Genomic DNA, 27,713 nt, shown 5'->3' on the forward strand with positions numbered 1-27,713 from the left:
ATCAGCCGACATGCCACCATCAGACCTACCATCAGCCCAATCTCACTGTGTCACTATTCCTAGATTCAAACAACGACGCGCAGGAGGGGCTAGCTTTCCAGTCCTAGCGGCCAGAAAATGGAATACAGTACCTGCTCCCTAAAGAGGGGAACCAGCATTCCACCTCTTCCGCAAAAAGGTTAAAACTTGGCTGCAGGATCAAGATCAGGCATAATATGCAAGCTCACACTGTATATATGTTAATTCCATCACTACCTTGCCACAGTAGCATCAGGCGCTACTGATATTGTCATGCCTGATGTAATTGTACATATTTATATAAGAAGAAAGACTGTCGGCACAAAAAAGCCAAAGGGTTCCTCAGCGCTCGCACACACACAAATTCAATATGAAGAGACTTTGGGTTACTGGAAGGCATGGGTATACTGCCTATGTACTCCACAGGAGAATCACAGTAAAGCTAAAGGTCCCAGAAACACTGCACCACAAAAAGTCAAGATTATAATGCCAATTTGCATTTATTATGAAGAGATTGTCAGCCTGACGTGTTTTGAGCTTAACCAGCTCTTCTTCTGAGGCTGATTGCACATAATTATGTAATCAGTCATTTGATGTATCAAACAATAGAAGCAACATTTGCATTCAAGGTCCCCCGCCAAGTATGTAACAGGACGGCGATTACACATTAAAACAAAAAATGATAGTAAACAATAATTGGTTAGGCAAATATAAATTAACACATAATAAACACACAAAATTGCAGAAAGATTGGAGATAAACAAGCACATTAAATACAGTGTGGTCAACAAAAACGGGTAGAGGGACAAGGAAAAAATTGAAGAGAATAGTATTAGTACTTTGCTCAGCTTGGTTAACGCAACCAGATAGTTACTCTGCCAATTCTAAGAAGAGGGGGGTAAAAATGTACCTTATGTGATAGCACTACTTGATTCCAAGTCTAGATATAGGCAACATGCCTAATTAGCATAACAATTAACGAAATACAAAATTAACAATACATTTCAGCCACAGCACGTCATCCAACTAGAGAGTCAATAAAGCTATATGACGGTCATTAGTTGAAGATTAAATTAAGGTGCGGAACTACGTTAATATATCATGGATAGTCCTACCTCTCTCGCCTCGAAGTCGCGGAAAGTACTGAATTTTAAAAAAGAGAGAAAGACTCAAATTAGGTATCCATGCCGGTCCTACACGAATTGACAGTAATAGCAATGTGCGCAATTAAACCTGCAGTAAAGTGAGGGCCTACAACTAGGCTATGCCAAAGGTGCAAGCAACAAGTAGATAGACATTGCAAGTGTAGTTAAAATTTAAAAGTGGCTATGAAACAAGATCTGTGCCGAGAGGTTGTCAATACCAATTAGCTGTAAACAGTGTAACCGAATACTGCTACAAGGTAAAGCTTGTAGGCTGCAAAGCAAGAATGCCTACGATCTCGCTCCGAGCTATTCCAGGCATTTCATCAAGGGCGTCTAGACTACAACTTAATTAGCATGTCCCAGTCTCGGGGACCGTAAGGCAAGTGTCTTACCTGGACGAGTTGTGAATTCACAATAGGTTTCCCCTGAGCGCCAGCTTGTATTGGCGCGCGGTAGTAACTAATATGACTAAAGCGAGGGACTAGTCCTTACTGGTTGATTCATATGCTAAGACCAACACGGTCTGCCATCTTAGGTGAGTCTAATCCGTTTATTACAATTCAAGTGAATGTTGGACAACATTAATGCTGTCGACATAGCGATATTCTCCAACTAGGATGTCGGACCATCTATATAGTCGATGAATAAATATTGAGCGCAATTCAAATCTGGAATAGCTATACGTGCGATAAATTATATTTCCCTACTGAAAATTCAAATCACTAACAACCATAATTCATCATTGATTTCCCCCAACCAGTTGAGCAAAACGGAGCTCCTCCAAATAACAATGGCTTGTATTATTAGGCAAAAATCCTGAATCGGCAGCTTAACCAATCCTGTTGCGTTCCCCATATATAGAGACAGCATTTAACAATCAAATGGCAGTTCACATTCATTGAGTATTACAAATTGCCTGAATAGACCAATTGTAAGGTTAACCTGGTATCCTATTCAGACCTCTTCATACATATTGAACAATTACAATCCCAATTTTGGGTGCAGCACATGTGTTACCGATTACAAAAAAACTGCAAATTCATGGTCTGAATTAAGGCCCCCTGTATACTGTCCTATATTTACAAATTAGTCTGGTCTCTAATGGTCTTCGTTTGAGTATCAAATTGCCACCTCTTTGTGGTAATGAGACTTTAGCTAATCTCACAAATTTGATATCACGCTTGCCAATGACTGGCTAGTGGATATTTTGCCTCCTGATTACCTATGGTGGACAGGTGTTCCCTTATATTGATTTTGAGCGGTCTAATGGTGCTGCCTATGTAGTCTAGCCCAGATACAGAGATAACACAGTACACCACAAATTTAGAGTTACAATTTATTAAGGATTCAATACGATGGTCACCTAAAGAGCCAAACTGGACAATTGACGTTTCAAGTGCATATATGCACATGGAGCACTTTGCGCATTCATGAAATCCTTTATGTTGAGCCAGATGTAACCAACTAGGTTTATGTATATGGTTGCTCATGAATGAAGGGCAGAGCTTGTTTTTCAGCATCCATCCCTTACTATATGTGAAGCTCAGGTTCAAATCAATCCAGTTGGAGACATCTGTGTCCAGATGAAGTAGATGCCAGTGTTTTCTTACAATATTATTTTGTGGCTACCTAAGTTATATCTAGTGATAGGCCGGATATTCTGTCTTGAAGAATTTAACGTTGTTGAGGAACTAGTAAATTCTCTCAAGTGAGTGTACATCTTTCTCAATCTTGTTAAGGTGTTGGCTGGCATAGCCACTTGCTAGGAATCTGGATTTGATACAATTACTTGCTGACTCAAAGTCTGCAATTTCAGAACAGTTCCTTCTGGCACGTATAAATTCACCCTTAGGTATGTTGTCAATAACAGGTCTCTTGTGACAGCTTTTGGCATGGAGAGTAAAATTTACAGATGTGCTTGTGGAATGTTTTAGTTTTAAATCCATTCTCAGAGATAAAAATCGTTAGATCCAAAAAAAATCAATGTGCGTTTGGCTATATGTGTGGGTGAATTGTGTGGGTGAATTGGATTCCCCACTTAGTTTGTAGCATTCCTGAACAGCAATGAGTCAGATCAGCTTCTGTACCAGTCCAAATCATAACAACGTCATCAATTAATCTTTTCCAAAGATAAATGTATTTCTTGAATTGCACATTACTGAAAACATATTCCTGCTCAAAATGGTGCATAAAGAAATTGGCCAGAGCTGGGGCAAAACTAATACCGATTAGTTGTTTATAGTAAGTATTATTGAAAAGGAATACATTATTCTGTAACGTAAATAGTAACAGTTCCTTTATCATTTCAATATGTTCATAGAATGATGCAGATGCTTGACGAAAGATGTATTTAACACTATCAAAGTGGTCAATAGAGGTGTAGAGTGCCTTCACATCTAAGGTAACTAGCCAACAATTAGTACAGAAGACAAGTTTATCAAGTATTTCTAAAATGTGCATAGTGTCCCTGATGTAGGTAGGGGGTTTTAATACCACTGCTAATAGGCACTCATTGATGTATACTGAAATTGGTTCTAATATTCCACCTCCTCCACTCACAATAGGTCTGCCTTCCGGTATGTCTTCAAAGGACTTATGTATTTTAGTTAAGATATATGCCGTGGGCAGAATTGGACCATCCACTAACAGAAATTGCTTTTCTACATCTGTTAGGAGGCCTCTCTTGTGCCATTTGTTAATCAGTTGATTAGCCAAAAATGTGATCTGCTTCAATGGCTTGGATGATAATGCTAGAAAGCAGTCTCACATTTAATATGCCTGAGCCCCATAGTAATATAGTCGTCTTTATCCATCAGACCCACATTTCCCGCCCCTAACCAATTATTGTTTACCATCATTTTTTTGTTTCAATGTGTAACCGCCGTCCTGTTACATACTTGGCGGGGGACCTTCAATGCAAATGTTGCTTCTTTTGTTTACGGATTATATAATTATGTGCAATCAGCCTCGGAAGAAGAGCTGGATAGCTCGAAACCCGTGCAAGGCTGACAAGCTCTTCAAAATAAATGCAAATTGGCATTATAATCTTGACTTTTTGTGGTGCAGTGTTTCTGGGACCTTTAGCTTTACCATATTTTATATACATCTGTAAACTGCTGTATGCTCATAACCTACTGTTATGATCTACAACTATGCCCTTTGTTTAATCGTAACATGTATGAATAGCGCCCAAATGCCTCCAGGCTGGGTCCGCGCTCTACAAATAAATAAACTAAACTCGCCCAGAACACCCAGGCATACAGGCCGGGCTATCAACCATGTGAGGGCTTCACAGACGAGATCACCTCCTGCCCAAAGTCCCTCAGGTTCCACATCGACAAACAACTCTCCATCAAAAAACACATAGCTAAGAACAGTTTAGTATCAGCTCTCCCTCCTGTGGAGGGTGAAGCCCTTCCTCCCTCCGGACAGCTTGAGAATCACCCTTCAATGCGATCCCAGAGGTACACAAGCACACTCTAAACACAGGGAGGGCTTGAGCAGCTGCAGACAGGTAAGGACGAGTTTTGAAATAAGCAACACTTTAACCTGAGTTGCTGTATAAACAAACCCCATGGGAGGCAGCCGAGTCCCCCGACAGCATGAGTGGGTGTGAGGCACAGAGCTGAGGCTGCATCTGTGCTGCAACACCAAACTGGTGCTGTGCTAATTGAAGGCCAGTACTCAACCTACTGCAGCAATGGCAAAGGGAGAGGACATTTTTTTCACCCCACCCGCACCCTACAAGGTCTCACAATAAAAGGCAGCCCTCGGCTTCATTCATTGATCAAGACTTTCCATTGTGTTTCATCTATGGAGACATTCCAAAAGGAAGTGGACACAGCAGTATGGATCGGTATATCAATGGAGGCTAGGTTGGAGGCTATGGAAGCTTATGCAGGGAGCGGACACAGAGGTCCATCCTTGGCATGCTCAACTGCAAATGCTGGAAGAGTGAATGAGCTCTAATGGAGACAGATTACTGAGATAAGGGCCTTTCAGGGGAAAAATGGTAAAGGATTTACTTGTATTGGATTCGAAAAAGAAAAAAATCTGGAAACCATAGGACGGCCAGCAATATATGTATGCTAGGTATTCCACACTGAGGATGGCACAAACCTACATGGCAAATTGAACGTTTTCTGGACGATTTAATTGTAAAAGAGGGTAGCGGCTCACTCCTTATAAAGAAGGCCTTAAGGCTGCCATCCAGGAAGGCAAGTGACCCTGACAGAGGAGACCTGGGCACACCGATTATGACCCTCTGCAACCCTGATGAAAGGGAAGAGTTTTGAAAAGGGCTGCACAGAACAACAACCTGAGGAGGAATGGAAGAGAAATACCTTTCTTTCCTGACCTGTGCCTGAACACCATGGTGAAGAGAACAGAATGTTGGACTACCAGAAAACATGGATTATGCTGTGAAATACAACATCAGTGTTGTACAGAGCTTAACTTAAATTACCCTTTTATGGAATGATATTGGTTTGCGGACCCCGACGCCATCAGGATATTAGCTGAATAGTCCTGGAAGAATCTCTAGTGACTTTTGTCCCATGATGCTATGTATTTTGGTTTGGTCAGCAAAGGTTCTAAGGAGTTGGCTGGAAGCAAGAGTTACTACTTTTACTAGCTGACCAATGTTTTAACTTTAAGTGGGTTACTAATGCTTTTGTTCCAGGTCCCTTTTTAGCCCAATTCCACAGATCTTACTGTTGATCCAATGTTAGTGGTGTGCGGGTGATCAGCCTACATGGTGATATTCAATGTTCCAATCATCAGTATGTCACATTCTTATTACAGAAGAATGCGTCCTTATTCATGTTGTCTTAATCATTGTATCCTGCTATACATGTGCTTCTGCACACAGTGTCTTGCAATTTTAAGAATACCACTGCACACTTACTGTAAATAGTACCCCGATGCCCGAGGGGTTTGGTGCGCAGCTATGAATCCAAAAATAAAATAAATTAAATACATATAAGGTGTGTCTGTTGCATAACCTGTAATGGGTTGACTGTGTGATCTGACAACTGCACCTAGAACGAGTACACCCACCTAAGAAAAATCCACTTAAATTAGCTGAAAGCGTGTACATTTAATATAAAGGAAAACTTGTGTGATCTGACATTAAGCAACTGAACTATATGAAATTGGTGAAAGGTAACCAAGCCAGAAGAGCTGCAAAGTATCCCAAGCAATTGTGTTTTATAAAGTTGAGACTTGAAAGCTTGGGGGACTTTCTGGGACATGAACTATTTGAACCTTGGGGAAGGGAAACCCCCTTTCCAACCAAGAGCTGCAAACTCTGAACGTTTATTTGGACACTTCTCATTTTGATGCTGATATCTCTACACATTGTATGCAATTAGATCCGAGGGCAAGTACAGGTTTTGGACACAGACAGGCATTTGCTTTGGACTTCCCGACACAGACTATCAGTTTCATTTAGGTAAGGAAATCCTACCTTACCATGGGGCAAGTTAGGCCTTTCTCCAACCCTCTTTTTTATTTAATAAAAGTTTATAGTCCAAACTGCATTCCCTTGTCAGAGTCTACTTTGTGATGCCTTCATAGTGGATACGCTGACATGACGGATAACACCTGTATGAACACTCGTAATGCTGACATTACACCAAGTGTGTTCCAAATAATGAGCACACACCTTGAATAGCAAGTATGTTCTTTGCTTGGATGCATTCAAGTATGAAAGTAAACAGGCTTGTGGTGTGGCCATATATTCCTCCTATTGTAGAAACGGGATGACTTTCTGTAATATTGTCACTGTGAAGTCCTCACAATCTTGTTGAGTGGTCAGTGTTGGATTTTTTTTTCCTCAGGGCAGGTTTTGTTTTATATGGTGTGACTCTGTAGAACAAGCCAAGGATCAACCCGTCTAGCCTCAAGGACTCTCAGGCTGTGGGAATTACACATCCTCCCTCCCCCGACGCTCCCAGGAGTTGGAGGCACAAATGGAAAGTGATAGTCCTTGCTGATTAAGCCATGCATCCTGTCTGGTGGTTCAGCCAAACGAGAAGATGCTTTGCCAGAACACTTGAGCTTTCTGCTCTGTTATCCAACTCTGGCAGATGCATAGATACTTATACTTTTATTGATAGCACAATTATTTAGTCAGCTTGAAAATTACCCCTTTTAAAAGAAAGCTGTCCATATCCGGAGTCTTGCACTTTCTCTTGGGGTAAATACAACATGCCATAGGAGAGGTTAAAGAATGTTCGCATTTCGGAATCCAAAAGACACTCAATAACGGGTACATGGACTGTGCAAGTGATCCAACAAAAATTAGAATGGTGAAGGAGGGGCCTTTTACTAGAATGTTAAACCACAGGGTTCGAGGTAAGATGTTGAAGTGGGAGTCATTAATTTCCTTTGAATTTGAAAGCAAAATAGTTTTAGCAAGTGAAAAAGTAATTCCCAATCCCAAAGTGAGTAATAAATATATTTTAACACTGAAAAGGGGTATACCTTCATAATCCATACTTCTTTGACCCAAGCAGTTAAATGGCATTTTAATGGTGCAGGTGTTCCTCTTCGGAGGACTGGGTAATAGTATTAGAGCTTCCTGGGAAATCGCTCAGCGGTATCACTGATCCAAGCTCATCTGTGGAGATTTGTGGGCGGAAGCTGGGGGCAGCATTTCCTGTGCCTAGGGTTTATAGTTTTTTTGTTGAGAATGTGTACTCCCTTTATAAATTGTAAGTACTTGCCAGTTTTTAGAAAGCAAAATAGTTACTGCTACACCACCTATCTGCAGCGTTGGATGAATCCTAGTAGCTCTCTGCAGTATTAAAAGGGAGATGCCTCATGCCATCTTGAGCCATCTTCGTCTGCAATCTAGTCTTTGCTCTGGGACACGGGGATCATTGTACAACCAGCCAACCTCATTATCCTAAGGTCATTGACATCATTCTAATGCAGAACATACATCTTATCATGCCTAGTCCATCAGACGGTGCTGGAGGCTGGTCTCCATCGAAGTAGAAATTAGGTCTAGGTTCTGATATTAACTAAGTTGAAGACTTCTAGCATCTTGACATCAAGGTGCTAGTCTGATGTTAGGTGGCCCAACAAAAGGACAAAAGTCAGCCTGTAAAGACATTTTGAAGGCATGCTGGAAGATCCTTACCCTTATAGGTATGAAAGTCGTGTACATTTGGCAGTTGGTTTCATTGCTACCCTCATCTTAATTCTCTTAGCGGAAGGAACATAAGAGCCTCTTTCAGAGGCTGTGGTAGCCGCTCAGTTCTCCTGATGCACTGGCATTGTTTTTCCTATTAGAAGACAAAGTATGAGCTTTATCCCTTTCTGAGAAGGTGGTCATACCCTTCAAATTCCCTCTCCATTTTAGCAATTTCTGTGCAGAGTACAATTATTGGTGATATTTTAAAGACAACAGTGCACGCATGTCAAAGTGACCATGAATCTTAGGACTATTTATAAGGTACCTATAAAACAAATGGTGTTTCAAGGCGCCACAAGACAAAAAAGGGATTGTGGGGCCAAGGGAGAAGATAACAATACCGGTCCTACTAGGCCTTGTGACATTTGGATCGTGCAACAGCAAAAACAAGAAGGGCAGTGGAGAGGGGGTTGGGTAAGTGCCAGTCAGCGTGAACGTCAAGTGCTAGGGTGGGAAGGGAAGTGCAGGATAAAGAGTAGAGAGTGCAAGTGAGGGTGTCTGGGGGAGGGGTGAGGCAACATGGGCTATATAAGTGCTAAGGGAAGGCCAAGAGGAATTGCATAGGGTGCAGGTGGTGTAGGTCCACATGCTAAGTGTGAGGCAAGGAGTGACGGGGACCTGCTGGCCTGTAGAACTCAGAGGTAACCAGGCAACCTGTCACTGTGGCATATGGTGGTGTTAGCAGGGGAGAGGGAAGGAAGAAGAGAAAAAGGAGGGTCTTGAGGAACTTCCGGAACTTAAGGAGATCTGGCTCAAGCCTGAGAGGGGCAGGGCGACCATTCCAGAGGAAGGCTCCTGCGGAGGAGTGAGATCTCCGGTAAAATAGCTCAGCGGGTTGAGCGCTCGCTGCAGCGATCTGAGCGTTATCTGCAGGTCGCAGGTTCGAATCTCAGCAAGGCCAACTCAGCCTTTCATCCTTCCGAGGTCGATAAATGAGTACCAATTTTGGTTGGGTGATATTGTATGTAAATATGTGCTCTGTAAAGAGCTTTGGATTAAGGTGCTATATAAATAACACATCATTATCTACCCCCCCCCACTCTGCTTAGCAAAGAGTCGGATATGCAGAGCGTTGGAGCTCGAAGACCAAAGGTCTCTAACAGGGAGGTATTTAGGGAGAGAGTTGGATGTAGCGGGGGCCCCAGAAAGCCTTGTGGATGATGCAGAGGTTCTTGAATTTGATCCTAGCAGCAACCAGGAGCCAGTGGGAAGATTTTAGGGCTTGGGAGATGCGGTCCCTGGGTTTGAGGGCAAGGATAAGTCTTGCAGTCCTATTCTGGATTAGACGAAGTGGCGAAGGGCGGATAAAGGAAGATTGAGGAAGAGACTGTTGCAGTGGTTCATCCTAGAGAGAACCGGAGCTCTTGAGACATTGAGTTTATAGGATAAGGTGAGGAAATGGATAATGCCTCTGAGAAGGTGCGGCTGATAGTGGGCCTTCTTGGCAAGGTCAGAAATGTGAGGCGAGAAAGATCTAAGATGACAACTCGTTTTTTCGCCTCAAATGAGGGCGAGAGAGCCCAAAGAGGGCGGCCAGAGGGTGGGAAGGTGGGAGCAGGGGTCCCAATGAGAAGGATCCTGGTCTTACTGGCATTAAGGCAGATCATTGGCAGGAGCCCATGCCTGAATAGCAGTCAGAGAGGAGGCAGAAGAGGGAAGCTTGAAGGAGAGCTGCATGTCATCTGCATAACCCTGGACGAGAGGAGAGGAGGAGTAGATAAAATGGGCCGGAGAGGTAGATATTCAAGAGCCACGGTGAGAGGATAGAGTCTTGAGGGATGCCGCAGGTGGAGAATGTGATAGGGAAGAGAAAAGGGCCCAGTTGAGCCTGGGAAGGATGGTCTGAGATTAATTATGTCCACCAGTCAAGGGGCCAAGCCTGCGATACCGGACTGTGTCGAAGGCAGAGGAAAGTTCGCAAAGAATAAGAACGGATGGAAAGTTGGGAGTCGAGATTTCAGAGCAAGTCTGCACGGGTATTCAGTAGAGCGGTTTCAGTGCCTCTGGCTGCTCTGAAGCCCGACTTGTGGTCGTGGAGGCAACCAACAGATTCAGTGTGCTGGATCAGTTAGGAGGTGACCAGCTTTTCCAGGAGTTTGCCCAGGAAGGGGTTAATGGAGATAGGGCGGTAGTTAGCATGGGGTCAGCAGAGGGCCTTTTGAGGAGACGATGCACAATGGAGTACTTGAGGTATAGCGGGAAGGGGCCAGTGGCAACTGAGCGATTACAGAAATCAGCCAAGGCTGGCGCATGGGAGTCAATGTTCTCCTTGATGGTTCTGGAAACCCCCTTACCAATTTCCCCAGCACAGATAGTACATGGATTGATAAGACAAATGAAACAAACTTTGCCAGAGAGCAATCATATGCAAGACCTCACACAGCAGAATAAAAATGTGACCGAAAATGATCTTGTGTAAACATCGCAAGCTTTATGGTAAAAGGTAACCTCTATAAAAATTATGAAAACAAACTTAGGACGAGTATTCCAGGATTCTCTTTCACCACTTAATCAACTGAAACAGGAGAGCCTTCAATGAACTTGCATCCTGTGGCCCCTCCACTTGGGCTCCTGTTATGATTGTATTCTCAAATGAGCAGTGTCATTTAGATATCATGATGTGTTCCTAAGCATCTTTGTAGGCCAACAGCCACCAACGTGCAGGGAAATAAAATTGGAAAAAAAAGTGTTCCAGGATACTCTTCATGAGGACTGGAAAGGTTGCAGAAACAGAATTTGAGCTAGGGTCCCATGCTAAAGAAATGTTTTTGAAAAGTTACATAGAAATGTGTGCGTAACTTACCTAATTGCAAATGTACGATGGCTGACGTTTTTCCTGTTGTGAGTGACCAAACATTAAGATCATCTACTGACTGAACATCTTGCAATTTCATTAGGTCTTCTTTGATGTGGTCCACATTTAGGTGCCTTGGAACACCTACAATGTAAAGATATTTTACATGTTTTTAATGATGCACAATTAATACATCCTTTTCCAATGTCTACCTTGATTAAGAATAAAGCAAATCAGAATGCAGGCGATTCACGCAAGTCAAAGTATTTGCCTCAGGACTAGTAAAAGCATGTTAAAACTGAAGTACAACAAATTAGCCTCTGCAACCTTTAGACAACAAAAAGCTGCACGTTTCAGTCAGGTAAATCAGGAGAGAGGAAAATGTGAAAAAAACAAACAATAACAAATTACAAAAGCAAATACAACCTCTTACTTCCATAACAAGATTTTGTTGTTTACTTAAAAGCATCTTTAATGGCTAGAAGAAGAAAGCCCAATAGATTTACCGACTTTTAAGATATACATGTTTACACTGTTGCACACTGGACAACTTGAGGCCAGTCTTCTAGATCTATGCAATTTAAATATTCACATGATTTACAGATGTGTTTTTCCAATTTTACATTTTGTAATAGTCTCCTCTCTCCCCAGTCATAAAAGGCGGGATCCCCCATACTTCCTTTAACTCACACAACCAGTTGCCCGCTTACTGCTTTCATTATTATCGCTTATTAGCCAAAAATCGATAAAGCCAGACCTTTGTACACATACTACCAGGCTTCTTTCATGCAAAAGAAGCATATATAAACTTCTGGTTTATAAAAAAAAATATTCATCTCATGGCAGATATCTTTCGTTATGATTAGTAAGAGGAAACACTTCCTGACTTTGTTTGTGCTTTTGAATTCTGGCTTTTCATAAATGAATCAAAGATTAATATTGCTATTAATAGATGAGACCTAGCTGTCAAAAAATATCTATGATGGTTGACACGTCCAGAAAGAACTGGGAAAATCAATAAATCTACCATGATTAATTTCCATAATCTTAACTCGAGAAATTCATGGAAAAAGGCTGCAGTGCGTCAAATTGCATACCATATTTAGGGACAGTTTGCAGGGGGCTCGTTTAACATATGAGGCCCAACAATAAGTAAATATTTTCTGGATAGGCGGTTTGGTATCTTACACACAGACATCACATAAAGAGTGTCTGTATTAGTCTGTAGAAATTCTATGTTTATATTAAAATATATTCAAACTGCCAAATTAGGCAGCTGCAGTATTAATATTGCCTGAAAGAGAAGCCGAAGAAAATACACTATGCAATTTTTGTGGCACCAATGCAGGCAATCCAGGATGTCTGTCATGTTGGCCATATACAATATAAATATAATCAGTCAGTCATTTCAATAGGTTTATAATATTGGTGCAGTTGACACTGGCAGCTGAGACTGTCTGATTAGGCTCAATAGGTAACACTTCACGCTGGTGAGGTCACAAGTGCCTGGAACTTGATGAAAAACCTCTCCTCCCCAAAAGGAAGGAGTAGGTGAAGCTGGTGGAACCTTCATGGTACACTGGATGCAGGGAATCCCACAAGGCTTGGAGAGGAGCGAATTAGAAGCAGATGCACAAGGCACAACTCAAGGGACCCTGATGGCAGACAATGCAGTCCGGTCAGCTCTGTTCAGAAATGTGTTGGATTACTGAGAGTTATGGAAGATGAAATCTTGAAGACATATTCCTGGCTGCTTTAGGGTGAAGTGACTGATGCAGGATGTCTGAAACCAACTGTTTAGCAGCAACAGAAATGGATCAGAGGATGAAAAAAATCTAAATAGAAAGTAGCGAGTTCAGAATATGATCCTGTGCAGCCTCCTGTGGTCTGACCCATCGCTCATTTGGTACACAATCTTGGTGTGTATTGATTAAGGGAAAAATTGAAGATCTGTAAAGAAAATAAAAAGTTCAAAAAACATGCCCAATTATGGTTTTTTTGATGGACAAAGTCCTTGCATTTCTTTGGAGGAGGGTGAAAAATGTCCCGTAAATGATGAAGCCTGTCCAAGAGTCAGCAGGAAGCACAGCAAGCAGTGTTTGCAAGCATGCTCCTGCAACGGTTGTCCATGAACAAAAACAGGAAAAAAAAGTGTAACAAAAATAAAAAGAAGAATTGATTGAATTTTTGGGGGCCGAATTACAAAACTTTTGGGGTTTTTTGCACTTTACAAAAAAAAGAATGCAGGGAGAGACCGCCAGCACACCCCACCAACTTCCACCTACTGCAAGTCTTTCCCTTATCTCAACCACTCTTCGCCCTCCCCATTTTTTTTTAAATGTGCAAACATTTCAACAAAAATCTGCCCAAAAAAAATGTCGTCATTTCTTCCTCGATTTTTTCTGATTAGTTTTTTTTTACGCATACCCCTGCAATAGACACTTTAGAGCAGGTGGGTGTCCGAGGCCGAGAATGGAAACTTGAAGTATCTGAAAGGGGAACATTTGTGTTTATGGGGCATACCTTTAGAGAAGTTCCGGGGAGTAAATATGAAGTAATTCTAAAAAGCCAAATGCCCACAAGGAATGGAGGGCAGTTACCAAGAGCAAAGCATTAGGTTCACAGTGCATGACATATGCATTGTTCTGTAAATGAGAAGAACAAGTTACTTCTTACCTTGTAACGTTCTTTCGACGGGATGTTCCTCCGACGTATTCCTCATCTTAGATATATATCCTTCCAGCTCTGCTGGCCTCGGAAAATTTTTTTCTCCAGAGGGCGCTGCGCGTCGACGTCCCTCGAGTCGATGTCCTTCGACAGCCGCCGTATCGACGCTCGACGTCATCCTGCCTATAAAGGCCGCGCGCAGCGTCCGTTGCTCAGTTCCGTTTTGTAGCCCACAGTATTACTGTCTGGACTAGACTAATCACCCTGAAGGAGCGTAAGCTGCAACAACAAGGGAAGTAGAACTGCGGGGATGGATGGGAGGGTCGATGAGGAATACGTCGGAGGAACATCCCGTCGAAAGAACGTTACAAGGTAAGAAGTAACTTGTTCTTCGAAGGGATTGTGTCCTCCGACGTATTCCTCATCTTAGATAGGCTCCCATAGCAGTATTCTATATTCGGAGGAGGGAGTACTGACTTCACGCTGTCTTCTATTGATGAATAGAATGCAGTACAGCCCTTCCAAACCTAGTCTCTTGACTAGAGGAGGAATCCAGATTGTAAAAACGTGTAAAGGTATGGACAGACGACCATGTAGCGGCCGCACATATGTCTTTAATCGGCACGCCTCTTTTGAGGGCCGATGAAGCTGCAATACCTCTGGTCGAATGAGCCCTAAGGTTTTGAGGGGGCTCTTTCCCTGCCAGTTTATAACATTCCAGAATGGCTAGAATGATCCATCTGGAAATGGTCTGCTTAGTTATTGGTAACCCCAGCTTGTGACCTGCGTAACCTACAAACAGCTGGTCTGCCTGTCTTATCCTGGCTAGTCTACTAATGTAAAAACTTAAAACCCTCCTAGGGTCTAATCTGTGTAACCTCTCTTCCTCTTTCCCCGGGTGAGGAGGAGGGTAGAAAGATGGTAGGGTAATCTTCTGAGAGATATGGAATTCAGAAACTACCTTTGGGAGGAAATTAGGCTTCACTTGCAGGACAACTTTGTCTTTGTGAAAGATTGTATGAGGGGGTTTACAAGAAAGAGCTTGTAATTCGCTCACCCTTCTAGCAGATGTAAGTGCTATTAATAAAACAGTTTTAAGGGTAAGGAATCTTAACGAACAAGAATGGAGAGGTTCGAAAGGTGTACCCATCAGGAAAGTTAGTACTAAGTTTAAATCCCATAGGGGAACTTGGAATGGTCTTGGGGGATAAACATTGGTTAACCCCTTTAAATACTGTATTACCAAGGGTAATTTGAAATAGGATGGTTCCTCCGCAGTACGCTTAAAGATAGATAGCGCTGCGAGATAGCCCTTAATGGTGCCAACTTGAAGGCCTGAATTTGCCAAATATAGTAGGAAGGACAAAACCATTGGTGTACCACATGAAAATGGGTCGATATTCTGTTCTCTACACCAGCTGCAAAATCTGTTCCAACGGCAGCGGTATAAAGACTTTGTTGCTGGCCTCCTTGCCGAAAGCAACACCTCCATAACATCATCAGGGAGGTCCCAATCCTTGTACCTCAGCCGTTCAGAAGCCAAGCGTGAAGGTTGAGGGTTTTGATGTCTGGATGGAGAACCTGACCTCCCTTCTGTGAGAGTAGGTTCTCTCTGAGCGGAAGTCGAATTGGAGGGCAGATGGACAAGTCTAGAAGGTCCGGGTACCACGTTCTCCTGGCCCAATCCGGGGCAATTAGGATCATGGTTCGCCGGAATCTTCTCAACCTCCTGATCATTTGAGGAATGACAGGGACCGGTGGGAACGCGTACAGAAGCGGAAACTCCCAGTCCACTATGAACGCGTCTCCCAGAGCTCCTCTCGGAGGAAATTCCCTTGAGCAGAACAGGTCGCATTTCCTGTTTAGGCTGGTGGCGAACAGATCTACCTGAGGGGTTCCCCAAAGGGCGAAGATCTCTTGAAGGACCTCCTGAGCTAGCTCCCACTCGTGGGAGACTGTGTTCTGCCTGCTCAGAGCGTCCGCTGTCAAGTTCTTCTCTCCGGCTAGGTGAACTGCCGATAGAGAGATTCCTTCTTGGATTGCCCAAAACCAGAGCTGCATCGCCTCTCTGCACAGGGGTAGTGATCCTACGCCTCCTCTTTTGTTGAGGTAATGCATGGCCACCGTGTTGTCCGTCATTATCAGGACGTTCTTCCCTTGTACAGCTGGCAGGAAAGCCTTCAACGCAAGTCTGATGGCTCTCAGCTCTAACAGGTTGATGTGTAGTCTGGACTCCGATGGAGACCAACGACCGCTGATGGTCAAGTCGTTGGCGTGGGCTCCCCACCCCGTGAGTGAGGCATCCGTGACTACTGTTATCTCTGGCCAGGGTTGCCAAAACTGTTCTCCTTTCAGAATGTTCTCCTGACAGGCCCACCACTGAAGGTCTCGAGCCACCCTGCCGGGAACCTGAAGAAGATCTGTCATTCTCCCTGAGAATTGTGACCACTGAGTCCTCAGTGCCCACTGGAGGGATCTCATTCTCAGGCGAGCCTCTTCGACAAGGAAAATGCAGGATGCCATGAGGCCTAGCAACCTCAAAAAGTCGAAGGCTGGGAGACGTTGGGCATGTTGGAACTTGGTAACCATCTGTAGAATATCTTGAGCCCTCACCTCTGGTGGCGAGGCTTTTCCCAGGGAAGTATCCAGGATCGCTCCTATGAATTGGAGTCTCTGCGATGGTATCATTTGAGACTTCTTTAAATTGAGGGAGAAGCCCAGTTTGTGAAGGGAGTAGCACACGTGATTTAGCTGGATCTGAGCTTGCTCCGGAGAAACAGCCCTGATCAGCCAATCGTCCAGGTAGGGGTAGACGTGAATCCCTTCCCTCCTTAGACTTGCAGCCACTACCGACATTAACTTGGTGAAGACCCCCGGGGCGGAGGTCAGCCCAAATGGCAGTACTCGAAATTGATAGTGAGAGTTGCCAATTGCGAACCTCAGGTATTTCCTGTGTTTGAGATGGATAGGCACATGGAAATAAGCGTCCTGAAGGTCCAGAGATACCAACCAGTCCTGAAACTGAAGGGCCTGGAGGATCTGAGAAAGAGTGACCATCTTGAATTTGTCTTTCCTGAGGAATTTGTTCAATTCTCGCAAGTCCAAGATGGGTCTCAGTCCTCCGTCTTTCTTCGGAATGAGAAAGTAAGGGGAGTACCAGCCCTTGTTCCTCTCCGCTACAGGTACCGGTTCTATGGCACCTTTCTCTAGCAGGTCCAAAATTTCCTGCAAGAGGAGCGGATCTGGAGCTTTCTGAGAGCTGATCCCCGGTGGATGACTCTGAGGTATACGTAGGAAAGGCAGGCAGTAACCTTGGGCGACTGTGTCCAATACCCAAGCATCTGACGTGATAGCCTGCCATACCGTCAGATGTTGAGTCAACCTGCCTCCTACAGGTGTCCTGTGAGGGGAGTCCTCAGAGTGGTTTTGGGGCGGCTGATGCAGATGCCGATGGTAAAGAGGCACCTGCTGTTGCTGCGGCTTTAGAATATCTACCCCGTCCACCTCGGGTAGTTCTTCTTTGACCCCTTTGAGCCGGTCGTCCTCTACCTCTTCCGAATGCGGAGTAGAAGCGAAAGGACTTGCCCCTCGCAGAGGTTCCTGTGGGACGAAAAGGAGTCTGACGGATTGCAGCTCCTAGGGATTTTGCTGCTGCTTTTGAAGTTTGCAGTCTCTCTAAACTGTCATCCGCCTTTTTCCCGAACAAAGAAGAGCCATCAAATGGCATGTTCAAGAGCCTGGCTTGCACATCTGGGGCAAAACCCGACTTTCTCAACCAAGCGAACCTCCTGGTTGATGTACTTGCCGCCATTGCTCTGCTGATACTGTCAGCCGAATCAATGCCCGTCTGGAGGGATTCGCACATAGCGTCTTTACCGTCCTGTATAATATTCAGGAACGCATCCCTTTCTTCTCCCTCCGGGATGCAGTCAGCCGCTGTAGAAGCACACTCCCAAAGTGTATGGCTGAACCTAGCAAGGGTGCAAGTAGCATTAACAGACTTTAACACCATGCTACATGCTGAAAAGACTTTCTTTGCCATAGCATCATATTTTTTATCGTCCCTGTCCTGTGGGACTGTAGGATAAGCCGTCTTGACATCGGTAGAGGATGCTGCTTGTACCACCAGACTTTCTGGGGATGGATGTTTAGACAAGAACTCTGGGTCTGTGGAAGATACCCTGTACTTTGCAGACAGTTTTTTATTTACTGCTGGTATTACATCTGGGGTTTCCCAGTTTGTCATGATCTTTCTCTGAAGAGCTTTATGAAAGGGCACCACTGGATCCTCTTGTGGGCCTTTGTCAAGAATATCCGTGAGGTCATCTTGCTGGAAAGATTGTGAAGGTGTAGACCACCCCATGAACTCTGTAATCCTGGCCATTAAGGCTCTGTAGGGGGTTTCAGCATGCTCCCCCGGGTCTGGTTTAGCAAAATCCACCTCAGGGGAAGTGTCTAATCCACTTGCCTCATGTAAAGAATCATGAAGATCCTTTAATCTGCGCTCTTCAGAGGAAAATTCCTCTCTAACTGGGGTTACAGGTCCCTGTAACTCAAATGTGTCTTTTTCAGACAAATCACCCTCTTCTAAAATTGAGGATATAGTTCTTAATTGTTCTGAACTCATAAAGGGAGTAAATCCCATTTCCAAGGTAGAGGGTGCCGAACTTGTCATTATTGGCCTCGAAAACGTCGATGTCGTCGACGCCGAAGGCTTCGAGCGCGGCGTCGAAAACAGAGGTGGAGGCCTCGAGGACCTCGACAGAATTGGAATTCTACTCGACAATATCGACGCCATCGACGTCGAGGGCCTGGGGATCGTCACTGGATGTGTGGTCACCGTGACTTTTCTCGGCGTCGACGCCGGTGTCGAGGCCGGCGTCGAGTCGACAGACCCGTGTGTCGAAGGTCCCTTCGACAACGGCGTCGAAGACATCGACCTCGACGTCGACGGAACCTTCGTCGACGGAACCTTCGAGGAAGGTTTGGAGGTCATAGTCCTACTCGAGGGTTCGAGATGCGCTCGAGAGGTTTCTTTCGCCGGGTACTGCGACTCGCAGCGTTTTTGACCTTCGGGTCTTTCGACCAGAGCATCGCTCTCGGCAGTCTTCGAGGGGGTCGAGGCCGCTTTCTCGAAGACGCTCATATTTTTTCTGAATTCCTCCCATTCAGCCCGGGAACTATGTTTCGTGGGGCAAGGGATTCTTTTTGGCGAAACAGAGGAAGAGGAACACGGAGAAGGGGATCTTCGACGTCTCCTCTTCGAGTGCTTCGATCTCGAGGAGTGATGAGACCCACTCCGAGACCTGGAGCGCGAATGGTGACGAGGAGACGAATGTCTCGATTTCGTCGACGAAGAAGAAGCTTTAAAAGTCTTACCTTTCTCCAGCTTCCCCCTACGCTCCTTCAGGGCCTTAGCTGTCATGGACATACAGTCCTCGCACTCCGAACAATGGTGTTCGGCTCCCAAGCACCACAGACAATTTCTGTGAGGATCGGTCAACGACATCTTTTTCCCACAATCTCGACATTTTTTGAAGCCGGATCGAGGAGTTGCCGGTTCCGACGAGGAAGCCATCGAGTACGGATCGAATAACTCGAGGTAAATAGGATTATCTGACTAAGAAACTGAGCAACGGTATTCCGAGGCACCGAGTAGCGCGGAAAAACGGAACTGAGCAACGGACGCTGCGCGCGGCCTTTATAGGCAGGATGACGTCGAGCGTCGATACGGCGGCTGTCGAAGGACATCGACTCGAGGGACGTCGACGCGCAGCGCCCTCTGGAGAAAAAAAATTTCCGAGGCCAGCAGAGCTGGAAGGATATATATCTAAGATGAGGAATACGTCAGAGGACACAATCCCTTCGAAATAGGGGTGTTGGAAGTGAATGAATAGCTCCGAGCATCCATCAGGTATCGACGAAAGTTGATGGGATCAGGGGGTAGTCTACAATGCTAGATTAATATAGATGTGCTCTTTAATGTTTTCTTATTCTACTCCAAACAAATTATAGTTCGAAAACCACTGGGGTCACAAATGCCAAATAATACAATTTCTACTGTGGCTTTAACAGACAGGGAGACAGGTTTTCTGCCTTTTCAAAGGATTATGTTTCCGGAACTGGCATTAACATGAAAGTATATGTAGCCCCAAACTGTCTAGCATATTATCCATTAGTATGAGACATAATAAACAGATGGTTAAATAATGCAAGGTCTTTCTTGTAATTCTAAAATCACGCAGGCTATTCTATTAGGGAATTGTCGTGAACAACTCATTGTTGACCTGGCCACTTAGAGCAACCCAGCAGTGTTTGTATCCCATATTCTGGACCGGGCGAATCCCCCCATTAAAATAAAATTCAATATAGTAAAGTCATTTCACTTAATTGGAGCTTGGCCGAACATATCCAGAGGAAACAGATGATGCCGGAGACGCCCTAGTGGAAACTGTTAAACATCTGTTGACCGAATGACCTTCACTTGTGAATCTCCAGCGAATTGCTTCAAGGTCAGCTGGAATCGACAATACCACTTTGAGGAAAGAACTTTGGACTACGTTCATGAACTGAAGTCATAAAGCATATATCATACTTGAAGATCGTGTCGATTTTGGCCCTCTTGGCATGATATTGTTGTTTATCACTCACAGCCGTACGTGGCTATAGTTTTTACTATTTTACATTGGATTTCTTTTATTGATCACTGGCATAGTGACATATTGAAAGTTGACTTGTTTTAACTGTATAATACGATAAAAAATAAAACAAACACACAGCATCTGACTTTACATCACGGCACTAAAATAAAAAGTTGTAAAATGTGCTGGAAATGTGTAGGAAACTGGGATATTGAATCCTTTGCATACCGTTTGCTTATTTTCAAAACACAATAATGAACAATTAAGCATATTCACATCTAGCATTACAAATGCAAGATAAAGTGAACATCTAGGTAATTAAGAGTATCAAAAACGTACCTTCAAGAATTATTAGTATTGTGTCCCGCATAATTCGAACAGTCGTAAAAACCACAAGGAATGAGAATATATATGTACAAATTGGATCGGCAATTTTATATTCTGGCTGCAAAGAAAAGACAAGCATTAGACACTTGCTATTTAAGAAATGAACAAATGTGTGGCGAGTGCACTGAATGATGGGCGCTAGAACAGAAATATTTGGCAGCGGGTCTATAACTTTTGTCAAGGTCTGGGGTTGTGGTGTGTGAGACACTGTTTCATTAACTTAATTTCCATAAATCCACATTGTCACGGGGCAATTTCCTAACACGTCCACAATCTCACTCGGATGTAATTTTTCTAAGAGTGTCTTGGATTAAGGACACATACATACACACACACCAATGTACGAGGAGGGTGAGCAAGGAGTGGTACATCAGTATCCTGTTTGGTCGATTTTAGCAGGAATCGGCTCTACCCCCAGTGGTTGAGGGAGTGCAAGAAATCTACAGATAGCTAGACAACTGTGTTACTCCCAAGCCAATTCTCCCACCAGTAAACAGGCCAGAGCAGCCAATACAGCACTCATGGGGAGTAGGGTGATAACACTTCAGAACATTCAATAAGGATATAGCCAAGCAGTAGGTTAGTCAACATATATTCACCTTTGCTGTAAAGGAAAAAGACAATGCAGAATAACAGGAATGTACCTTTATTAAATGTTAGGGTCACATCCTAAAACATCATCCTATACCCAAGTCAGGCCTCCAAGCACCAAGGATGACCATTGTGTCATTAATCCACTATTTAGTCTAACGAGATGACGTGTCTCTTATACGAAACAATGCCAACGTGTAAAGACAGTAGGAAAGCACTTGCAGTTACACAAAAGCAAATCGCAAGCTGTGAAAAAGTTGTGGACATAGTTTTAGAAGTCAAAGGGCAACCAGTGTCAGAGGACAGTCTCTATTTTGGTAGGAACTGGGGAGAGGTGTGGGGGTGCGATGAGGGGGGAACCGATAAGGGGGGGCCGAAGAAATGCTCACACTGGAGGGTGACTGACTCCTGCCTAGCATCACCTCTGGTAATGCTAAAGGTGATCTGATGCTGGGTAGAATGCAGCTGACCATTAGTCAAGGCAGGTTCAGTCAGCAGGCGTTGAAGGGAATGACCCAGCCGTGCAGGTCGGGTAAGCCTGGGGATTGCTACAAGTCCCAGGAAATGTTTGCTATTTTGATTTCAGGGATTTTTTAACAGTAAGCCTACGGCTTTACCCTTTATCGTCCTCTTGTCATTGGAGGGACTGATTAGTTGCGTCAGTGCAAGCAAAAAGATAGTCGGGAAGCAAAGGGGGCTTTGGTATTAGCAATCCAGCTGGCAAAACCTGTTCAAGGAGAGGAAGCATCTCTGCGCTCCCTCTGGTTTTTCAGAAGATCCCAGCAGAAGGGTCGGACTGGGACAAGAAATAGGCCCGGACACTGAAGAAAAAGTGGCCCACCCCTGGCCTCAAAAAAGTGGCCCACCCCTCGCCTCAAAAAAAGTGGCCCGTGTCAATTCACGACTTTACAGAAAATGCTACTTATGGAGCGTTAATGAGTTTGCCACATTACATCACAGCTCATAAAATATTGTAACTTTGCATACAAGAATGTATCACGATATGTATCATTCATATCTGTGTGTATAGATCCATATTGACAAATTACTGTGAATCCAAGCAGACGTCCAAGACCAAATGAGAATATGTTATTGTATAGCACTTACGCTTATGCTCTTCTTTATAGAACAGATTTGCATACAATATCACCCAACCTGTGTTGGTACTCATTTATCGACCTAAGAAGGATGAAAGGCTGAGATGGCTTTGCTGGGATTCGCACCTGCAGATCACACACACATCGCACTAGAGAGCTCTCAACCCACTGAGCTATCATATCGGCTATAGTAAAATGAGCAATTATTATGTGGTGGATACCATTAAACTGGTAACTGAGATTTAACAGCAGACCAGTTAAGTTCATCTGCAGGTCTGGTGCAAATATGGCCGCATTTCAAGCGTGCATCTACTTTTCAGGCTTCAGATCAGAGGTTGGCAAAATAGGGAAAGCAGCGCACTCACATACTCTGAGCACTCATTACCTCATACATGCAAACAAACATCCTGAACAGCATGCCAGAGATGGGAGAAATAGACATATTACAACAACACATTCATTGTGGACAAATGAAAACTAGTCAATGGCCATTTGATGTGCTATTGTCAAATATTTCTCATGTAGTCCGTACGGTGTATTACTACTACTGTAAGTCATCAGTTATCATTTACATTCGCTAAAATATTATGTAAAATACATGTTTTTTGCAAAAGTGTGAGCCGTTTTTCGAAGGAATGTTTCTTGCTTGGGCCCATTTATACTGGAGCGTGTTTACTAATCACAAGAGAGAATAACCACATACATGAACATCTGTTGAGCACGTGTTCTCATTGATGCATTTAGCAACACCTCTGTGCGGCTTGTCGTTTTAGTGTTAAGTGGATGTAAAGACCAGGAAACTGGAGCTCGCCTGTGTAAGCAACAGGAAGGAGAAAGGATGAGAACTCGGGAGCCAATAAATCACGCTTTTTATGGGTGACCCACTGACCGACCACCCCGGCGAGCGAACGAACACCGAAGAAGGCAGAGCTGCCAAGGTGTTACAAAAAATAACAATGTAGGGCACCTTCGAACACATCCAACCCCCAGTGAAGGGTGTAAGGAGGAGTGTCTCATAATGTTACACTTGGACTAGAGCGCATGTCCCCTCCCTCCACCCAACAGGCCGCCTTTGTGCTGCGGTGCACATCCACCCCGTCGAACAAACATGAATGACCGTGGTGGCCCTTTCAGCTTTGGCCTTTTACGGGGCAGGCCGGACAGCCAATGACCCAAAACATTTTCTGGAAATGAGTTCACAGGCTCTGAAAACATCTTTTTTAGACAGGGAAATGTTGCTGCACGCTTTCCAAGTGCGGTGAAATCTTTACCTCAAACCACTTTGACAAAAATAGCCCTGGCTGCATTCCATGGACTGGTAACAAATCAAATATCATACTTGAAATGCTTACATTTGGAGCACAACACTTCTTAGCTGTTAAATATGCATGCATGGCAAGCACTTGTCATGTGGAAATCAAGAGCTGCACACATCTGCAAACTTAGTCACTGTGGACGGGGAGTACCCTCCTCTGGCAGCACAGTCATCACACAAGCAAGAATGGAATGGTTACTACTATGATCTTACCTCCTCTGAGCAGGGCTGTCTACATCTCTCTCCGCTGCCAGCAGCAGGCAGGCAGCCTGTGGTGTTGGGCTGTCGGGTTGATGGGTCCCTCGCCTCTGTGCCAGCAGGCTGGCCTAGGTGGCAGATGGCTGCCTGAGTGCCGCTCTGTGCCCTCCTGGGCTGACTGGGGGAGGTGGCCCGCCCCAGCCCATCCCTGACCATGACCGTACCTGCACCCAAGCCGTCGGAGGAGAAAGCCAGGAGCACCAGGCACGCCAGCGGGATCCTGAGAGCTACCATCATCGGGCTCCTAGAGAGAAACATCCATGAAGGGGTGAGCAGGGATAAGAGGTGACTGGCGCAGCCTTCTCCGCCCGCACTGCTCCGAGCTCGGGTTGTGCGCTCTGTACCTGGACCATAAAGGCAGCACCGGGGCTTTCCTTTTCTATATAAAGCGGCGAGGTGATGTCACGAGAGGAGAACGCGCGTCTTCTCAATGAAGCCCCCGCCTCCTCCGCCGCCCCATCCGCCCAGCGGTAAGGGGACTTCCCTCCTCTCAGAGAAAGGTAACACTGCGGCGGGCCAGGGGCGGTGGGCGCGGGGCTGCAACTGCAAAGGATCTGTAAGTTAGTTACTTACAGATCCTTTGCAACTTGCATCCGTCAGGCGAGGCCGAGGCCCTGGGGGCTGGTTCCTGAAGTGTGAAGGCTTCAGTGAAGCCCACGCCTGGGCCGAAACCGGCCCACGTGGGCTTCATGAACCGGCCCCCAGGTCTCCAGCCATGCCGATTGGCCGACGACCCAATCCGACCCTGCCCAGCAGCACTGTGTTCAAATTGTGATCCTTGGCAGATTGCCACAGAATTCCTGTTCTTATAGGAATAGTGCAAACAGTGTGTTAATTCCGATTCCCATCACAATAATTCATTCGCTCAAAAATTTAGAAGCCATCCAATCACTGGGGATCAACGGTTAGGTAGAGTTTGTATGCAGTACCCTTTGGGACAACTACACACAACTAGGACTACAGGTGTTAGCAAAACCAACCTTTGGTATAAGTCTGTACCACACAGTTTTTGGTAGCGAGCTGAGCAGCCAGGCTCATCTCAAGGGGGAATGTGAGCTTGTAAGGGTGTTACACAAAGGTCTACAATGACAAGTATTCAGATAGAAACTTATACTCAAGTTTTCTTGGTAACACATTTATTAATGTGTTACTTTATTACACAATCATTTATAAAGCATTCACTAAATGAGGCCACCAATATCACACAAAAATTATATTACAATACTGATTACTAAGCAGTTGAGCTCCCTTGAAGTCAGAGCAAAATAGCACTGAAGTAGGAGCGAAAAGGCATAAGATAATAAAACAGTGCAAATACTTTGAGTTCACCAGATGAGTTGATTCAATGCAATAGGTAGGCCAAATTCAATGGGCTAGTGTCTTGTATAAGTAAAAACGGTTCTGGTATTTAAACGGAAAAGTCTCTGCCATGGTTCTTAGAAGTAGTTCACGGAAGAAAGGTTTGTATATTGGGTCACAAGCTGACTAGCCCTGCATTTTGCCAAAGTTGTACGCACCTTCGCAGTGAGAGGTAAGTTCTCTCGGTCGGTTTTTCGCAGTACCTTATATTGAAGAAAAAGATGCAGCTGAAGACTTCTGTTCCTGCAGATCTCGCGGTTCCTGAGCCTCAATCGCGGGGACAAGAGGGAGGATGTCAGGGGACTCTTGCACTGCATGGGGACTGGTCGCAAAGCTGGCAAATTAGCAAATCTCCGATTCTGGTTGCTGTTCTTCAAGCACACAAGCTTGTGTCCTTCCCCCTAGCTAATCCTAACCAGCTCAGGGAATGGTATCCAGGTGGCTTACCAGTTGATTGGTCCTATCACCTCAAAGGAAGAAGTCGTCCTTGAAGGGCTTCTCTGTCGAGATGAACTTGGCGATTCGGTCCTGCAGCAAAGCTCCACTAGGCAAACCAACGGCCCAGTAGTTGCAGCAGCCGTCCTCTTCCAGCACGTTTTCGGTTCTTTCGTTCCAGTGGTCGGCTCTGCCTTGAAAGCCAAAAGACTCACCTTTTAAACAGTTTTTTGCCACTCACCCAGCAGGGTGGCTGTTCTTGCCAGACAGTCAGCCAGCCAATCATGCCAGAGTGCATTTGGGTCTCCTAGGAGACTAAGCACAGGGCGTTTCAGGCACCTACCTCACTTCCTGGCCACCCCAGACACTCACGTGCCATAGGCAGTCTTCAGTACTGAAACCTGCCAAAGGCATAGAAACAAAAGGGACCAAACCTAGTTTGGCGCACAGAGACAAACTCTAGAAGGACCTTTCCAAAAAGAAATGGCAAAAAAGAAGACCGGGACCTGTTTAAACAAAGGAGGCTAAGACGCCATCTTGAAAAACATGGCCCCTCGCGATTGGTGTTCGCGGTCGGGAAAAATCATGGTAGTTTGTTGTAAAACCACTGCCACCAGCCATTTCGATAGGAAAGGGTAGCATTTGACTGCTACATGAGTTTCTAGACACAGGGGAGTCTAACTAACCCCTCCAGCACTCTATTTTAAGATAGTGTGTGCTGGGTCTAGGAATCTAAAACGACTATTAAAGTCAATTTAACTTTACATTGTATAGGAAACAGTTTATCCCATAGAAGGTATTTAAACCTTGGGACAGCCTAAAAGGGCTTCCCTGTGTTACTGCACTGAGGGTGCTGTGTAACACGCATGAAAAGATGATGCTTACAGAGTTGTCTAAAACTCCATAATCAAAGAACACAAGAGTAAAACGCACATCAAAATACATGAGAGAGTGGGAAAAAAGGTTCACACTCTCCAGGTAAAAAAATCAAGTCTTCAAAATCCAGCAAAGTTGCTGGGGGTCTCTAAGATGAAGGGAATTAGCACATTTATGAGAATTCTCCCGAACATCAACACATTCAAACTTTTCTGGGCAAAAAAGCACAATGTGACTTCAGGCAACAATTACTAGCTGGGTATTCTTTCGGCTTTGTTGGGCTTCCTCAGTGAGGTGCAGCTTGGTTGCCTGTGGGGCAGCAAGCAAGAGACCCACGCCTGGGCCTACCCACTCACAGTTCAGACAGGGCTACTCCCATTTTTGGCAGTACCTGACTGATTTGCATATAGCTGGCCCCTTTTGCAACAGTGCAGATGGGCTAAAAAACTGTGGTGTGGAAGGTTGCCCAGAGCAATGCCAGTGGCTCAGATTAATTTGAAACCTTCCACCCATCACTTTTTTGGTTTCATTAAGGTGGGGCTGTGCCACAATCTCCTAAATATTTAGGAAAAAAACCGGATGCAAACCACCCAAGGGTCAAGGATATCCCATGGAGCCCTACATAGGAGAGTGGGCACAATATCTGGGACCTTGACAGTTGAGGGAGGGTGACTGTTTAAAATAAGCTGCTTGTCATTACTCAGGGTCTACGTGATCGCCCCTTCCCTGCACTGTTCATGCAGCATTGGAAGCAGAGGGCATGGGTTCTACGTCAAGGGAACCCAGCTCCCCATACCGTTTATGCCGTATTTAATGCAGTCAATGGTCCAGGATTAAGGCCATCCCCTACCTCCACTCCCTAGATACACTGCCTGTGTCAGAACAGCAAGGATCCAGTCCATGCCTCATTGTCAATGGGGACAGCATCA

At 44.8% G+C, this 27,713-nt stretch overlaps 1 protein-coding gene across 2 annotated transcripts in view; it reads right to left on the reverse strand.

The window, feature by feature from the left end:
• The window catches only part of SLC30A4 (solute carrier family 30 member 4), a 225,074-nt gene that overhangs the window by 13,235 nt on the left and 184,126 nt on the right, over window positions 1-27,713 (reverse strand). Inside the window, exons 5-7 of one of the 2 annotated variants that reach the window (XM_069624943.1) lie at window positions 20,806-20,911; window positions 11,168-11,302; window positions 1,134-1,161 (exon numbers count right to left, since the gene is read on the reverse strand). In XM_069624943.1, coding sequence (XP_069481044.1) covers window positions 1,134-1,161; window positions 11,168-11,302; window positions 20,806-20,911 — 269 coding nt within the window. The remainder of the gene's footprint in view (window positions 1-1,133; window positions 1,162-11,167; window positions 11,303-20,805; window positions 20,912-27,713) is intronic. The other variant, XM_069624942.1, reaches the window with a different exon arrangement.

The sequence above is a fragment of the Ambystoma mexicanum genome, chromosome 11, assembly GCF_040938575.1.
Source record: "Ambystoma mexicanum isolate Mex_15411 chromosome 11, UKY_AmexF1_1, whole genome shotgun sequence".
Classification (NCBI taxonomy): domain Eukaryota; kingdom Metazoa; phylum Chordata; class Amphibia; order Caudata; family Ambystomatidae; genus Ambystoma; species Ambystoma mexicanum.